This window comes from Artemia sp. Qi Xiang Cuo, chromosome 19, assembly GCF_049724085.1.
Source record: "Artemia sp. Qi Xiang Cuo chromosome 19, ASM4972408v1, whole genome shotgun sequence".
NCBI lineage: Eukaryota > Metazoa > Arthropoda > Branchiopoda > Anostraca > Artemiidae > Artemia > Artemia sp. Qi Xiang Cuo.
The window spans coordinates 46254616-46273349 of NC_142812.1; the positions used below are offsets into that span (position 1 = coordinate 46254616).

Here is an 18734-nt window from a genome sequence, read left to right on the forward strand (position 1 = left end):
TTCACTAGCTGCACAAGTGAGCAAAATTTAAAAAAAGCTAAAAAAAAGTAAGCAATAAAGACACCGTAAACAGAAAATTTTAGCTTTTTATCAGTGGAATCCTATGATAGAGCATCACGGAATTACCCACCAAAAGATCACAGATTCGCCTCGATATTAAAAAACATTGGGGGTGGAAGTCCACGACGAGGGTTGAGGCAAAGAAATCAAAAACAAAATATACAAATTATTGGGAGAAAATCAAGAAGATTGAAAATTTTCCGTATTTGTTTGAAGCATCAAGTTAACTTCGTTTTTAAATTATGTTAACAAAAACCGAAACCCATTCCAGCATTTTTGTTTAGCTTTTTCCAGGACGTTTTAAATGCTTTTTCTGCTAACTTTTTCTGGGACGTCTCTCCCAGACGACAAGAAGTCTCTTGGTGCGATTAACGCAACACAGAATTATTACTAATATATTGAGTTCATTAAGTAACGACTACCGTGCAATAATTAACGACTAACGAAAACCTGATGAAACAGCTGATGGCAATACCAAAATGAAAAACATTGTTTCTTAAGTAAACTATTAATGACAAAAAGTAGGCGCTGGTTTGATTAAATTTTAAAGAAAAGGTTTTTTTCAATTGAAAATAAGGAGCAATGTTAGAACTTAAAGCTAACAGGAGTTATTTCTTATTTAAGGGGTGGCTGTCCCCTCCTTGGTCCCTCGTTCTTTACGCTAAAGAATCAAAGTCCTGTAAAATACTTTTCATTCAAATTCATTGGGTCATTGTATTTCACCAGTCTTTTGAATTGGTATAAAATGCCAAACTTTAGTGTAAAGAACGATGGATTGAGAAGGGGCAGCCCCCCTTAAATAAAGAACAATTCCTGTTAGTTTTAAGTTTTGACGTTGCTCCTTAATTTCAATTGAAAAAACTTGTTTTTTTTATTTAATTTCTTGTCCCTTTTCAAATTCATACCAGGATATCCCCCTCCCCTACGTAGAAAACTTCCCCGGAAAGTTCCCCGACGTAGAAAACTTCATGGACAACTCTCCCCGTAGAAAATCTCCCCTAAAAAATTGCCTTATATGTATCAATATAACATATTACATGTTAACAATAGGCAAATTGCATAACTTACAGCTCTTTCCCCAGGGGAAAAGGGGAGGGGGGTCATGTCATCCTCAGAGGCAAAGCTATTGGACCTTTCAAGAATGCAGAACAAAATGGCTATCTCAAAATTTTGATAATTCGGCTATCAATTTGGCTATCAACATCTTGATCTTCTAGGACCATTGGTTCGATACATTCACAGCTGGGGAAACCAGAAAAAGGACGGATTCCACATTTTTGTAGATAGAAGCTTGAAACCTCAACAGTAAGGTTCTCTGATATGCTGAATCTGATGATTGTGTTCTTATTAAGATCGCTTGACTTTTTTTGGATGTTTTCCCCCTATTCGAAAATAAGGCAGTTTTTCTCAAGCTTTTGGTGAATAATTTCATTAATTTTACATATTTGGAATAAGCATAAAAAGTCAGTTTTTTATATAATAATTTCTATAATTTTTTTCTTTTAGAATGTCGGGTCGTTACCTGGAATGGTTTGAATAAAGTCGTCTGGAAATTAGTTCAGGATTGTTTTGTAAGAAACACATAAAAATGTCACTAAAAGTGACATTTTTATGTCACTTTTATGACATTTTTAGTGACAAAAATGTCACTAAAAGTGACAATATTTAAAAGTAAAATTTCCACCTACCTTCGAAAATGTGTTTCTTGCATAGTGCATAATTGAATCGAAATCGTAAGTCAAGCCAAGGGAAAATACTTCTTCTGATGTGAGCTTGTTGAAATTATATTCCTGCCCTAGGAAAGAACTTTAGTTTACTGTTTTGCAAGCAATCCCGAAAATGACTGAAAAAATACAGCCAGCTTGATGGTGCCATCTCTTACAAGGTAGCATACAGATTTCAGTGAAAAAAAAAATGAAGAAAAAATCAGAAGCTTGATACTGACCACGCGTTTAGCAGGTCTTTGAAATCAATTTCGCTTTATATTGCTGGGAGAAACGAACCCAAGAACATACGTTGGGGTGACCTTAGGGGGACCCTCCTTCGAAATTCATATTAGAAGTCCCCACACCACCAAAAAAAAATCCCCACCCAAAACAAAATATATCTATAAACTGATCCAGATAATGCGATAGGTGAAATTTTCGGTTCTAGGCGTTTACACCCCCCACCGGCAATTACCCCCTACAGAAAATACCCCCAAAAATACCCCCGCTAAAAATACCCCCCGCGGAAAATACCCCCCGGAAAATACCCCCCTTGGAAAATACCCTCGTGGAAAATATGGCTTTCCAAATCTGAGAATTTTAATTGAGTTTTGTTTTTCTAATTTCCGTAGGGGGAAGGAATTTTTGGTACTTGTGTGTTATGCGCCACTCGCTCAAGTTTACGCCGTGTAAAACTTGAGAACAAACCAGTTTCTTCGTTAGTTTCTTTTAGCTTAGCGCGAGACAAGACGAAGGCAAGTGACAGAATATATGGGAAATATATAATTTGGGCTATATATATTTGCATATAAGGGGAGGGGGTAAAGCATTTGGACAGTTTGAAGTCAGAAAACAATTCTTACTTAATAATATGCAGAATAATTGTACCTAACACATTTTGCATGCAGACCCCACGCTATAATTTACCCCCCCCCCTAATGTGCAAATCTATAGCCAAAATTGGTTTCTAAATTACCAAACAGAACTAACGAAAAAACCTGTTTGTTCTCGAGTTTACACAGAGCGTAAACTTGAGTGAGTGGCGCATAAAACACAAGTACCAAAATTTCTTCCCCCTACGGAAATAAAAAAAAAAGCTCAAATAAAATTTAGTCTCCTAAATGAAGTTGACGAAATAAAACAATTATTAAATATTGTGATGCCCAAGAAGACAGCCAAAACCCGGTATCTACAATATCACCGGTGTCACTCCCAAAGGACGTATCTGACATTTTCACACTTCTTAGATAATTATCAAAGACTTTTTGCTAAGCTACTCTCAAAAGAAGGATCACCAAAGCATTTGTATGCTCTATCATACTTATATTGTCTTGATCTATAAATACAATCGTCTTCGAGAAAAGCTTAGATTTTACTCTTAGGCGCGGTATCGACGTTATGTTGTGGCTACGTAAGACGTATTTTGCACTTATATACTACTACTACAAACAATTCACCGCAGCACCAAGCCGCCTGAGGCCAAAACAGCTACGCAAGCTCCTCCTCCATCCCAATCTGTTCAAAAACTCCCTTTTTACACCCTCCCACGAAGTTCCCATTTCCTTTAAATCTTTCTTTATGACGTCCTCCCACCCCAGACGAGGACGACCTGCTTTCCGTTTAGCCCTAGACGGTTGGCCAGCCAATGCTGCAACATTCGTGTATTGACCCAGGAAATACGATGATGGGAACTGTAATTTCATGTAAGTGCTATTAATATAAATAAAAATATAACAATTTATTTTTTGAATCTTTACATTCACTTTCGTAAAGATCTTCAGCTTTGAAAAAAGTCTCTAGAAAATTGTTATTTCAAGATTTTTTTTTCACACTTAAAAAAAAAAGGAAAATCAATCAGAAACGAGTTTTTGTGGTCTATCAGTTAAATATCTCTTTTTCAAACACATGCCACCTACGTTAAACGTGTTCTGTTAGAAAAAAGCGACTACAAAATTGAAAATAATAAACTTAAGCATTACAAGGCCCCCCTCGCATAATCTCCCTATTTTATTGATAAATTTCCAATCCATTTAATCCCACCAATTGGAATTGATTGTCTGGCTTTGTTAGATAACGAAGAACTTGACATATCTCTTTGGCATTTGGGTGACATAATCCTTAATGAATACTGGAAGGGGAGGGGAGTAAATGTTTAACACATTAAATGTGAGAATGAAAAGCCATGATTTAAGTGGGGAGAAATGGTCCCCTAGTTTAGGGACTCTAGTTTCGTTTTTATCCCATTCAATCATTACAATAAAAGAGAAGTTTTGCTTTGCTGTCGAGAAAATGTTTGTACATGTGTGCCAATGGAAGAGGGAAATCCCCCCCCTTAGAAGACCAAACATATGTTAAAGCAACGCAATGTTACATTGCGGAAATATGAAAGTTTTCTAGCGACAGTTCTTGAAAAACTTTTGGCTAAAAATTATAATGGTAAATAAAATAGATGTTTATTTGTCAGGGTGGTCTTTCAAAGCATTTAGCCTCACAGCTACTTTGGCAATCAGTGGCACGAATCTTACATAAAAACTTATTATAGTTATAAATATAATATATGAGGCAAAAATATATCTAAAAATCACTCTATAATTTTTTTTGCATGATTTTACCCGAAAAAAAATTGAAGATACCAGGAGTATGCAAATGAATTTTGAAATGCCACAACTAGCATGGCAAATTCCTGGGATGAATTACTTCATTTAGGATTAGGACTAATTACTGCGTAATTACTGTTTTGATCAGTTATATTCAGAGGTCTTATCTTATAAATGTCATTTAACTTTTTTTTTTAAAATTCTGAAGGTTTTATAGTCAAAGCATTTGATGGCTTTTAATTTTTGATTGACCCATAAGCATTAAGTTTGACATCCGTGGGCACAGGCAAAAGTCTTTTTGTGGGGGAGGACACTGAGCCTGCATTTGGGGGTTGAATTAGAGGAAAAAAACAGGAAAAAAGAGGTGGAAATTATCTACTTTGCAAAATTACTGAAAAAAAACGCAAAATATTGGGGTTTCAGAGTATTGAATAAATCGTAAAATCATAAAATATTGTCCGACCGGTCCGACCAAAATCACAAAAACCACTTTAAAGACTGGTCTAACCGGTCGAAATATTGGTCCGACCCGTTGGAAATATAGGTCTGTCTGGTATCATCAAAAAGTTAAAATTATGTCATTATAATTAACAGTTGAGACTCGAACGCCCAGCACACACTATACAAAAGGTGTTTTTTTATTTATACAAAATTTTGAAAAGTGCATACAAAAGGGATATTGCCTCAAACTTCATTTCTGAATTATTGCATTTTTTAAAACCTTGATCTAAATTGTATTTGAATACGTATATTTGGATATTTTTAAACTTTATATTAATGGCTGGGTAAGACAATATAATTTGTTACAGTTATTAAAAACAATCGATGCTTTGCAATTTGGTTTAACAGTACTTGCAGACTATCCCCAAAATCATAAACAACAGTAAAATATCATAGAAATTGATTTTGCTGTTACCGCTCATTTTTAGTTTGCGTTAACTCATAATTTTCTTTACTTATATTTCACGAAAAAATATTTGGAGTTACACAGGGTTGAACCTTGAAACGACCTCCATTTTAACTTTAAAATATGTAAGACCCAGTTGAAGTGCAATATCTGTAAGCTAGAAAAGTATGACCGGCACTAACAGCCTATTTAGAATTGCTTCTTTAGCACTGACGTTCAGAAAACTAGATGCACAGGGTACATACCCCTTTAACAATTTAATCGGTTACTTTATGTGCTACAACGGTAAGGTTTTTCCTCCTGAATTGAGAAAAGCTCTATGAGCCTCTTGTAACTTGCAAAGAGAGTTTGTGGGTCACATGTTATTGCAACACTGCATGGATTAATAGTGCTGGAGGTCTAGTTTTATCTGCTCTGCTACTTTCAAAACCAGAGATGCTCGGACGGGTGGGCTGCCATGGATTTTTTTCTTACGCTTGCCATGGATTTTTTTTCTTGAGCTGGTGGCAACCCTGCTCGGAAGCAGAAAAGAGTTTCCTAGTCGTGCTGTACAGTATTTATAGAGTAAATATTGCCAAAGTAACCTACGGTAGCACAGTTGATTGATGCACTGCTTGGTAATACAGGGCATGGGAATTGATTTCTGCTGCTGCAAGGTTGGGCAACTGGCTTGCTACCACCCCTGTGAAAAAAGACCCGGGAACTGAAAAATCGACAAAAACCTGTCGAAAGCAATCAACAACTCTTATCCGACCTTTATCGTTTTTACTTCCAGAGTATCCTTAGCATTTGGTTACCAAAAATTTAAATTTGCCATTTTTAAAATTCATATACGTTATTCTTCAGTTTATATATATGTTATGGTGAAAGACTAAAATCTGGCAAATGTCGATATTCACCGGCGAATGTCCAAATTTTCGTTTTCTCTGCTTGGACTCAGTCAGATTTGTCAGTCTTATGCAAGCTATGATGGTAAAAGTTAAAGTTAGGTTAAATTAGGTTATAAATCTCAGAAATGGGTTAAAAACCTAACCTGTCACCATCAAACTTTGCATAAAACTGACCAAGCTGACTATATCCAAGGAGAAAAAAAGGAATTTGAACATTCATCGGTGAAAATCGACATTCTCTCAATTTCAGTCTTTCACGGTAACATATACACTATATTATTGGGACTTTGTCACAAACAAATCCTATGATCTAGATTTATGGTTCAATATGTAATGTGAAGAGAAAGAGAAAGAAAGGAGGGGGGAGAGGCAGAGAGAGAGAGAGAGAGAGAGAGAGTGAAAAAGAGCTGTTCATTCGTTCAAAACCAAACATGCTCGGAGGCTAGGGGTGGCTTGAACCATTTTGTTTGTTATTATATTCTTCTTTATTGAGATGTACAGTTATTGTTTATTGGACTTAAGCATTGAATGGAATACTTAATTACTAAGGTAGTTAAGGGACTATGAGAAAATGGTTAAGACCTTTTCGTAGCTGTGTCCCACCCACTCAAATGAAAACTGCAGAACAAGGCTGATCTGTAATTGTAGTTAATCATTCAAACTTCTCAGTTTGAAAAAAAAACTTTTAAACCATAAAGAAAATAGCCCCAATTTCGACAAATCATTTAAAGCTCTTGGCGAATTTCGTCGAAACAAAGAAATTAATAATTTGAAACTTTATCTACGGTGTCTTTTTTTATGGTAGTAAGTAACTACGACTATTTAATTAATTCTATTGTTAGCATATGCACCTAGCCTAGGGGTCAGTTATATAGACCCTGTTTCGACATCTGATCTTTGACCAGTTATATCATGTTACTACCTCAGAATTTTAAATTTCCTTTGAAGTTCGACATTGCAGATATGCACAACAGGACGGTGGGTGTGGATACTGGATTAGAATATTTTTATTCAACATGGCTGGTAGAAGTTAAATTTGTTTAAACAGGCCATCCCTTTCTATTTAGTTGGCAAATTATGATTTTATAGCATAATTGGTGGAATCAAGATTTTAGGCTTTGTGACAAATCTACAGACATTTGTCGTTTTGTAGCTTGTTAGGGATCTCCTTGTTTTACACGAATTTTCTTGTTGTGTATAATGGCCCTTTGGCTTTTGAAATACACTGATCTATCTATCTATAAATCTATCTATGCTCAATAACACTTAGCAGTCAAGTGAGCGTAGGAGATGAAATTTTAACTAAAAGTAAAATTTCGTAACTTAAATTAAATTAGCGTAAAATTATAAATGGGATTTTGTTTAACTGAGCAAATGAAATAAGAGGCTCTGGAAAGAAACTCCCTCCAGAATATCATTAAAACCAGTTTAGATTTTTTCTCAAGTGCTACTGAAAAAGAATTACTTTAGACCAAGGCCGTATCTAGGGGAGGTTAGGGTGTTTGACACCCCAAATGTTTGTCCAACTCGTAAAAACGTAACAAAAATGTATTTTGATTCGCTTTTAAAGTATTTTGTGTATCCCTCCCCCGAAGAAAATACACTCCCCCCAGAAAGAAAATACGCCTCCCCCGAACAATAATCCTGGATTCGGCTCTGCTTTGGACTACTTTAAAAATCAACTAGAACGAATGAGCAAAATTGAAAATTATTTTATTCTGACAATTTAGTCAATATTCCATGAACATCATTCGTATCTAGCTAGACAAGTTCGCGAACCCTGCTTGACTAAGAAAAATGTAAAATTAATTATGAGCACGGTAGTGACTAAAGCTTCCTGCGAGGCTTCCTGAATGGCTGTATTAAAGTACCAACAACTTTGATGACTATCTTCGAAAGGTCTTGAAAAAAAAATTGTCGATGAATTTTTAGAGCAAATTAAACAAAAAAATGACGAATAAAATGCTGCTCGCAAGTTTCTTTATTTAAAAAATTTAACATTAACGATGGGTTATAAATAAATACAAATGGGTAATAATAAACATACATTGCAAAGACCGCTTGGTTCTGAGTGTTAAGATATAGCATTAATAGCTTTTGGATTCTGATCATTTTTTATCTGAATCATTTTCAATTGAACACAAATCTTTATTCAAGACAACTGTACGAAATCTATTCATATTATTATTACTTTATTTTTACCTCTGTTCCAAGGAAATCTAAATGGCCTATAATTTTTGGACAGGACTATCAAGAGCCAAGACTGGGCCCCTGAGACAGAATGATACCTTTCAATCGCAAGTGATGTATTTTGAATCCAAACTTATTTTTAATGTTCTGGTCAAAAGGCACAGCACATTTGTTTTGCTTATTTCTACTTCTACTGATAGTAGGAGTAGGCACTTTGATCTGCATTAGAAGCAGACAAATAGTTTTTCTTTTTGGCGAACCTCTCTTGTTTTGTTTTTTATTTGTACTCTTACCATCAGTAGGAGTAGAACTAATGTCAAAAATAACTATTTGGAAAAAAATTTAAGGGCAAGAATGTTTGGAAGTTATACTGGCAACTAGTGTAGGACTAGTAATGATGGAGATACAAACTTTTGAGAGGACTCGGAGACCAGAACCTACGCCCCTCAACTTTTTTGGCATTCGGTAAAATTTTCGCCGAAAGCAAAAATTTCGGTAGAAATTTTACAAAATCGGCAGAAATTTAGCAAAATTCCTGATTTCGGCAGAAAATTCGGCATAAATCATGTAGGGATTCGGTTTCGTTTCGATCAATCAACTGATTATTTCTACACTTCCAATTTTATGCATTTAACAAACTTCATCAGTGAGGCCTGACTTCAACCCACCCTCTTATAGCTTGTAAAATGATCTGTGACAGACTCCCAAAGTCTACATAAAGCTATCATTCGTTTAGTATCTACAAAAAGGCTAGGGAATTTAAAGCTAATAGTTGAGTTTTTTTTTTGTTGCTATCGCTTGGTTTTACTGTTTATGGATTGGGCTCGGTGTTTACTTGGGGTGAAGATTGAATGTGGTTTTATCCTACCCATGCTGGGTTTTTGATTTGGGAAAAAGGCTTGGTATCTTGTTTCTATTTAAAATAATAGTAGATTTAGTATCTTGCATTTTTTTTTCTTTTGTCCCCTGCTCTTTCCTGGTCATGGAGCCTTATGGGGGAGACAATATTGAAGTCGATTTTTTTAGATGTGAGCTTATAAAATCATTAATAATTCGTGTTATCTTACGTTTACTTGTCTTTATTTGATTTTTAGTATACAATTGAAACACGATTGGAAGATTCCCAGCTTCCACCAAAAAAAAGGAATCCATTTGGGGCATGGATGTAAAACAATAACAAGTAAATAAAAGAAGAAAACTTTCGCTCTACACGAAGAAATTTAGCACGTAGCCTTTATGAAAATCCCCTTCCCTGAAAAAGGAACTTACTTCTGCGGTACAATAATTAAAATGATACAGTTCCTCACTTTATTAAAGAAACAACATTACCAGAATGCATAAAGAATTGTTTTTGGTTGTGTTAGTGCCCCTATTAATCGGTCATTTCCGGCTTAATTATTTTTATAATTACTACCACAACACGCTTCTGTCCATCAGATGATGGAAAGACTTTATTTTTCAGTGAGTGTTCAAAATCACTGCCTATTTCAGCCTAGACGCTAACCAAGCAATTCTGTATGGTATCACAAAGAAGAAGGAGCATATTATGGAGAAAAAGTAAGTTGAAAAAAGGGTCATAAAAAAAGAAACTGATCTTTAATTATTTTTTAATAGTCCTAACTTAGCCTCAACGAGTCAGTGAAAAATTGCATTTTGATCACTAATATTGCATTAAACATTTCGTAGGTCTATTGCAATTCTGTTTCTTGGCTAATTTGCTGAATATCATCACATTTGGAAAACATCAGCTCTCCGGTTTTACGGCACATACCCTGCATTTTTTGGTGGTTCTGAATAAAATCTACCATCGATGGTTATCATCTTGGCTATATCGATTGGTAAAGTCCAAGAAGCAATTAGAAGTCCCTTTTCGATTTAAACTAATCTCAAAGGCATTATTGATTAGGCTTGCTTTGAGGTTGTTTGCCTTGCTAGGTTCTTTTGTGAGCTGTTTCAATTGTGAGCTTTCAATTGTGAGTTTCAATTGTGAGCTTTCAATTGTGAGCTGTTTTTCCTCCTTTTATGTTTTTTATTTATTACTTTATGTGTTTATCAAAATTTTTGATCAACATTAATTTTGTTGCATACTTTCTTAATATTAAAGGAATATCTAGGCAGATGTTTAACTAAATCAAAACGAACTGTGAGCATGTAGATTTTCAAAAAGGTGACTAAGCAATATTTCAGAACAGCTCACTTCAGCCACGTAAAAGACCGAGTCATGCAGAACTTCCATCCACATGAACAATAATACCCATCTCTGTCCACTCACATGTCTTTAGTAAAATTATCATTAAGAACTTTTTGAACAAAACTACTGTTCTTCGAAAATTTTGACTAAATAATCAAATGTCGTCCAAAATCTTAAATACAATCCAATATTTGAATTCTCAAGCAGAAAACTGAATAACAACCAATTTACAAGTATTGGCACATGTAATTTAACAGCAATAAATAAATTTCAATTTCCCTTCTAATGAATAGCTGGAATTATCCAGGGGGACATAGGTGGGAATTATCCGGGGAGAATTTTGCACGGGGAATTTTTAGTGAGGGGGGGGGGGTAAGGGGAATACACCGGAGGTATTTTTCTTGGGGGGAGGGGGATTCACCGGCTCCCGAAAAACAAGGACCATTCATATATCTTGACTTTTGTATTAGCAGGGGTGACTATGATGAAGCTATGGGATAAGAGTTAAGAGTAAGATTAATTAAAAAAAAAAAAAGTTTTTCCGAGGGAAGTAAAGAGCGAAGTTGAAACTTAAAATGGACAATTATTATTTTACAGCCTATCTAACAAATATTAATAAAACTAGTATAAATAAACCAACTGATTATGCTTCCCTATGTTTCTAGGATTATACAAAACTAGCGCTTTACTGAAAACACAAAATAACATAGGAGTTTTGGTACAGTAAAAGCAAACCAATTAAGGTCACTATTTATAGAATCAAAATATTATCAATCCCTTTTAGGATCAATTCCTTTTAAGATAAAGCAACAATTCATTTTAGGATTTAACTTTATTTTTTTACGTTTAATTTTGTATCACTTCTGCACAATGGCTCAGTTCAAGTACTGGCTCTCGTTTTGGTTCTGAAAAGGACAATCTGTCATGATTAGTTCGTACGCAAGTTCGAAGTAAGGCCATCTTGATAGTATTAGAACTATAAACTAGCTTTAGAATATGTATCATAGCTTGAAATTCACTCTTGTATAGAGAGAAATAATCGGATTTCCAGAGTTCATATTGTCTTATTTGATCTCCATTTCAAGTGATGCTAAAGCATATTCTTACAATTTAAGACTGTTTATTACCCACTATTGGTATTATAGCTGGTGAGAGCAAAATGCTGCTTGATAAATCAATCCAATATTTCTGTATGTTGTTCAATTACTTCTCGGTTGTTAAAAAATATCTAGTTTTATGTTTATGTTTTTAAGGTAATTTAATTGTATACTGAAAGGTACAAATGTCACAACTGGTGTAAGACTATGGAAAGCTTCATTGTTTCGTTTAGCTCGGTTAGGCTACATACTCACTTTTGAATCTTAAATCAACAATTCTGTTTTTTATACTTGACTTTTGTGTTTTCAGTAAAGCGCTAGTTTTGTATAATTCTAAAAGCATAGGGAAACATAATTAGTTGGTTTATTTGTACTAGTTTTATTAATATATTATAGATAAGCTGTGAAGTAATAATTTTGTTCGTTTTAAGTTTCAAATTCGCTCTTTACTTCCCTCGGAAAAACTTTGTTTTTTAAATTAATCTTTGCTCATTTTATTATTCAAAATTAGTGTAGATACAACGTTGACATGATCTTTGTTATTTACATGGAATAATTTATGTTTGTTTTAAGTTTTAATGGCACTCCTAAGTTTCAGTTGAAAACTTATTTTGATGTAGTTTCAATTATCACCGATCTAGGGGAGATAAGACACCTATAAAAAATACTGAAAACAACCTTGACAGCTACAAAAATTTTTCAGTCTATTAATTTTTTCTCATTACCAAATATTTTCAAAGATAAGGAGTTTAATCAAAACCAGCGTTAGCGGTAATTCGTATTCTCTGCCATCTTCTGGAAATGAAGACCCCAATGCCAGGCTCTAGCAGGTATACCTCTAGGGATACCCCTATCAATTAAGTTAGTATCCAAATAGCCTGTAGGGAAACAGGTTATAAGGATATCGGCTACCGTGTTATCAAGACTATAGACCTCGCACCAAAGTTGTGCACAGGAAGATGGACATCTGGGCATGACTCCCTTAAGCATATTATCTTACTTTTATGATTACCCCCATTATTTCTAGTGAATTTTCACATAATCCATTTTTTCTTTTACATCTTTCGCTTCCATCGAAATACGACCCCCAGTAACTGCTACTTACACGTTTGAACAAACATTTTTGTAATCTATTCAATATATACAGTCGTGGTGCATACTGTTTTGATGCTTAAAGGAGGTCAAAGGAATTTTTCTATGATTGGGTGCTAAGGCTTCCAAATTTGCAGTCAAAGTAGGAAGGATGTCCAGGAAAAAACATTCACACCTGAAAATCCCAATTTTCTAAGATTTTTGTGTTGGTTGTTTCAAAATTGGTTGTTTCAAGCTTTTGGGAAAGCGCTACATTTTCGTAAGTATTGCCACGTTGAATAACAAAAATATAAATGAAAAACTGTTAGTCAAATTTTATCGTGCTTTCCAAACAGTTGGTGGTAACGAACTGCAAGAAAGGAGCAACCCGGCTGAATAGTAACCAAAACTCTAAAAAACAGAATTTTGATACCAATAGATATATCAAAGGAATTAGCTTATTACGCTGATTTCAAATGTATAGGATTCATTAAGTCTTACCCATTAAAGGATACGAGCCTGGGAGAATTTTCCTGATTTTCGAGAAAAAGGAGGGAACACCGCCTATAAGTTATAGAATCTTAATGAAAATTATATGATCACATTTAGTGTATCAGAAAATCCTACTGTAGAGGTTTCAAGCTCCCATATCCAAAAATATTGAATTTTGCGTTTTTTGCCAGAAGAAAGATCACGGATGCGTGTTTTTTTTTTTTTTTTTTCGGTAAGTATTGACCATTGATCCTAGAACATCGTGAGAGGGCTGATTCGAACGGAAATTAAAAGTCCTAGTGCCCTTTTTAAGGGACCAAAAAGATTGGAGGGCAACTAGCCCCCCAGCCCCTCTTTTTTCCCAAAATCGTCTGATCATAATTTTGAGATATCCATTTTGTTCAGCATCGTTTAAAAGTCCAATAAATATGCCTTTGGACATAACATGACCCCCTACAGCCCCAAGGGATAGGTCTTTAGTCATAAAATTTGCCCATTGTTTGCGCTTAGTATTTGTTTTTGGGAAGTTTGCATACATTTTGGGGGGGATTTTCTGCTGGGGGTTTTACAACGGGGGAATTTTCCCTGGAGTGGGAAGTTTTCAGGGGGTTAACTTTTCAGGGGAAACATACACTGGGGGAATCTGCCAGAATTACTATGCCAAATTCTTTTTATATGTCTTGCTTTCTCTTTTTTGTCTCAATTTTACGCGTAGAGTTGTTCAGGGTAATTGTTCGGGGTAAATTTTCGCCAGAATTGAATTGTCTAGAGGATATTTACGTGGAGAGGGGTATTTCTCCGTGGAGGTGGGGCCAGATTTCCTGGCCTTATTTAAAAGGTCAGAAATTAAATAAAAAACAAGTATTTTTCAACTGAAAGTAAGAAGCAACATTAAAAATTAAAACGAACAGAAATTATTATGTATATGAAGGGGGTTTCCCCTCCTCAACATTTTACTATTTACACTACAGATTTAATGTTGCCACAATTCTTTGAAAACGTCGGTCCTGACACGATTGATTTACGTAATTAGAACAATAGAAAGCTTTTATAAAAGTACTAAAAAACTTTATCGTAAAGAGCGAGGTGCAGAGGAGGGGGCAACCTCCTTTACATACGTAATAATTTCTATTAGTTTTAAGTTTTCATGCTGCTCCTTACTTTCAGTTGAAAAAACTTGTTTTTTTTATTATCTAATCGTCAGTAAGAACTCAAAAGTTAACAATCTTTTGACTCCCTTAGACAACTACAACCTCAGAGGAAAGGAATGCCTTCTTACACAGCTTGATGCCATGTTTTTTGAATTTTGTTTTTGCTGATTTTCCACTAATCTTAATGTGACGTCCGTTTCTGCCAAAAACTGTGTAACTGCACCTGCAGTTTTTTTTTCACAATTTTTTTTTTTAATTCCCAGGTGTACATGATTGCTTAAGATATATATGGTTGTGTAAGCTTCCATTTAACCAATCAAACAATCAGGGCCGTATGCAGGATTTTTTTTCCGAGGGGAGGGGGGTACAAAAGAGCTTTTAAAAGCACTTAAAAAAAAAATTCAAATATATTTTTGTTACGGTTTTTGATAAGGTAAAAGTAAAGATGACGGCATTGGGTCCTATAATCCCTACCGGCGGTGCTGGTTTCCGTTTCAGGAAATTCAGCCAGGAAGTGCAATGAGGGGTTGAGGGCCGGCCATCCTGTACCTTCGAAAACCCTCCCTGTTTAACTTCTCCAGATTTCTCCAGGTACCCATCTAGAGCTGGATCGACTCTGGCCGAGCTACAGAGCCACGCCACTGACCGCCGTTCAAACCAAACAACAAGTGACACCTGGACTCGAACCTCTGTCCTCTCGGACAAAATGTCCTAAATCCAACACATTAACGACTTACGGTTTTAGGAGATGGACAATTTTTTTTTTGGGGGGGGGGAGAGAGTCCAAACCCCGATCTTAAATGATTTACCCCCAACCACGCATTGGACTCCCGGCCAGGAGACCAGTACCTGCGCAGCGCAGAACATTGGTCAGCATGCAAAAAAGTTCGTTAGTTAGTTTCAAACCTCATAATTCCCCTTGATACGGCCTTGCAAACGATCATATTTCATTTTTACTGTTCTTGGTAATTTAAGACCAACGGTTTTCAAACTCTCCAGAAGAGATCGGAGCAATTTTCTACGATGTGAGTCAAATGCCAATGAATTCGCATTTACGGCCAGAATTTTTGAAACTTTACTGGGGACCAGGGCCATATCCAGGGTTTTTTCTTGGAGGGAGAGGGCGGGGGGGGGGGGGTTCAAAACAAAAATTTTTGAAAACGCATAAAAGATATGGGTACTGGTTAAGAAAGCGGTAAACATGCGATAAGTGAAATTTCGTTAATACTAATGAAATAAAACAAAATAGGATGAAAACATAATCGTTTATAAGCAAATTTAAGCTATGTATTTGCACATTAGGGGGGAGGGTGGGGGTAAAGCATAGCATATATTAAATATGTAACCTAACCCAACCTAGGTACCTTTTTTCTTCCAAACCCGCCCCCCCCCCAAAAAAAAAAGTTTAAATATTGTAAACGCAATGACAAACCACGGTTTCCAATCCAATCGCCTATTCAAAGAAACCTATTTGACTAGTTTATTAAGGATCATCCCTATATAATATATCGTGTGTTTACCGCTTTCTTAACGAGTAGCAAAATTTGTTTATACGGACTTTTGTTACGTTTTTACGAGAAGAACAAATATTTTTTGGGTTTGGGGCTCGGACCATCTACCCCCCCCCCCCTCCACCTGGATACGTCCTTGCTGACAACGTCAACATAATTTTACTACGAATGGGTTTTAATGCATATACTAGGGTCATTTTCAAACTTTCCTATGGGAGTTCACCTCGCCCCCGTCTGTGAGCAGGTATGTATAGAAAAATCAGTTGCGATTTAAATTTCAACCAAAATATAATCACAGAGGCAATTCAACAAATTGGTGCCAAAAACTCATTTAGGACATAACTAATGATACACAACCGTCCTTTTTGGCTGAATTAGCATCATGATGAGCAGCCTATTCCCGTCTTTATTGCCTTTAATCAAGTCTTCAGTATTCAGATTTTATTTCAGAATTGTTGCCAACCAGAAAATTTGGAGATATTTTGTAAAGAAGCAGCATAAATATATTCTTCATCATTCACTTTGAATAGGGGAAGAAGCCACAAATCGAAATACCGTTTCTTTCAAGTGTCTGATGTATTGGAATATCTTTTTGATATATAGGTTAGCATAATATCTGAGTTCGATATAAATCTGAGGTAAAAGAATGATAGAATGATAGAGCAGAGCAAGTAACATGACACTTATTTCGTTTTTTTCTTTTCTTCTGTTTTTTTTTTTTATTTTATTCCCATGTTTAAGGGGCTACTCAAAGCAAGCGATAGCTTAAAGAGGGTTTATTGTTTTGTTGCATTACTTTTTCTGTGCTTTTTTTTTAATAAGCCCCGTACATAAGCAAGTAAGTAAGTAAAATTCATTTTTTTTTCTCTCTTTCTTTCTTTTCTTCTATTTTTGGAATGTTTATCCTATGTTTGAGGGGTAACTCCGAGCAAGCTAAAGCTTAAGGAGGATTAATTGTTTTGTTTTGTGGCTTTTTTTTATGTTTTGTTTAATTAAATAGATCCCGTGCATGTAAGTAAGAAAGTGAAATTCGTTTTTTCCTTTCTTTTTCGCTCTTTTTTCTCTCTTTCTTTCTTTCCTTTTCTTCTGTTTTTTAAATTTTATTCCTATGTTTAAGGTATATATATATATATATATATATATATATATATATATATATATATATATATATATATATATATATATATATATATATATATATATATATATATATATATATACAGAGTTCTGAACTAGTTTTCAAGGTAACAACATATAAAATAATCGGATTATTTTATCGCATCGTTCAGGATCTGAGCTGGTTAAATGAAATGTGTTATTGCGATAGAACTCTTAATTACAGAAATAAGTTTTACAGTGACCGTAGCTAATTCAGTGACTGTTATTTCGTAACATTTTCCTGTGGGTTAAAGTGACCAAGATTCGGGATATTCATTTAGAATTTGGATAATTTTTACATTTAACACCCAATTGTGAATGGTGGCTGGCGTTTAACCCCCCCCCTCCGTGGAAAATACCCCCGAGGCAAGACCTATTTTAATTTCACCCGTGCAGTGACGTAATAATCGAGTGAATCTTAGCTGGCTGCCGTTGGGCTTTTTGAATATTTATCTGGAATATTTTGTTTGGATCATTAGACCCTGGATTGGAATCCACTCAGATGCTCTAGTGAGCCTCAGCCCTCACTTAAAGATAAGTCTTTTGCTCTTTTAATCTTGCTACTGATAATCATGGCTTTTAAACAGTTTGATCTTGCTCTTGCGAAATTCAAGGATTATCCCCTCTTTCCAGTAAGAATAATCAAAGCTGGTAAAGATATGCGAGGCAAGCCAGTTCATACTGCATTTTGCTATGGATCGCATGATGAATTTCGGCTCGTGGATATAAATCTCCAAGTTTATGATCCTACCACTGATAATTTGTCTGCTCCTGCTTCAAAAAAAGCTTTTGAAGAGCTTCCTACTGCGCCTAATATTTACATGAGACTGTCAAAAACATACCTTGCGCTGAGAGTTAATGATAAAAGCAAAGCAAATGGCCCAGCATTAGCATTACCTAGCAGTATTAGCTCAATACAACAGCAACTTGCAGCTACCCAAGCTGAACTGGATAAAACCAATAATGACCTGATGGACAGTATAACTCAAAAAGTTTTGGGAAAACTGGCTAGCTCAAACTCTCTTAAGAAGTCGACTGAGCTTATTGTTAGTCAAATTTATGATGCTGTCACGATTGAATTTAACCCCAAGTTTCGGCAAATCGAAAGGTCGCTAAAGGGACTGAGTAACGAACTTGAAAATTTACAGGACAGACTGAACCGGCTTGAGAATAAGTTGGATAGTTATGAACAAGAATCACTACTAGACAGTGTAGTTTTTCATGGTGTTAGGTAGAAAACTGGTGTTGACACTTGTTATGCCGTGTTGCTAACTATTGATCAGAAGATGTCTTTGCTTGAAATTAGTACAACTGAGGTGGTGAGCGTGTATAGACTTTGACTGAATAATGCTGCAACAACTCAGGTGGTTCCATCTGCTCCAAGGGTCGCTCCGATAATTGAGAAGTTTTCGAGCAAAAGCGTTGCTTGTACAGTGTTCAAGGCCAAAGCCAAGTTGGCCTCTAGTGGTATTTTTGTTGCGGAGTCTCTGACCAAGCAGAGACAAGATATTCTGAATGCGGCAAAAGACAAATTTGGTCAGCGGAATTCTTGGTCTGATCGGGGTCAAATATTGGCGAAGCCTAGTGAAGGTACTCCAATAAGAAAGATAAGGTCTGTCGCTGACTGTATCTAGTTGTTTAATAAAGTCTGACTTAGACTGAATAATGCTGCTACAACTGATTCAACTCAGGCGGTTCCATCTGCTCCAAGGT

General features: G+C 35.5%; 1 protein-coding gene across 1 annotated transcript in view; it reads right to left on the reverse strand.

The window, feature by feature from the left end:
• LOC148940917 (protein tolkin-like) overlaps window positions 1-18734 on the reverse strand; it is a 267546-nt gene that overhangs the window by 120211 nt on the left and 128601 nt on the right. Inside the window, exon 5 of the mRNA XM_089105473.1 lies at window positions 1749-1855. Within this exon, the coding sequence (XP_088961599.1) occupies window positions 1749-1855 (107 nt within the window). The remainder of the gene's footprint in view (window positions 1-1748; window positions 1856-18734) is intronic.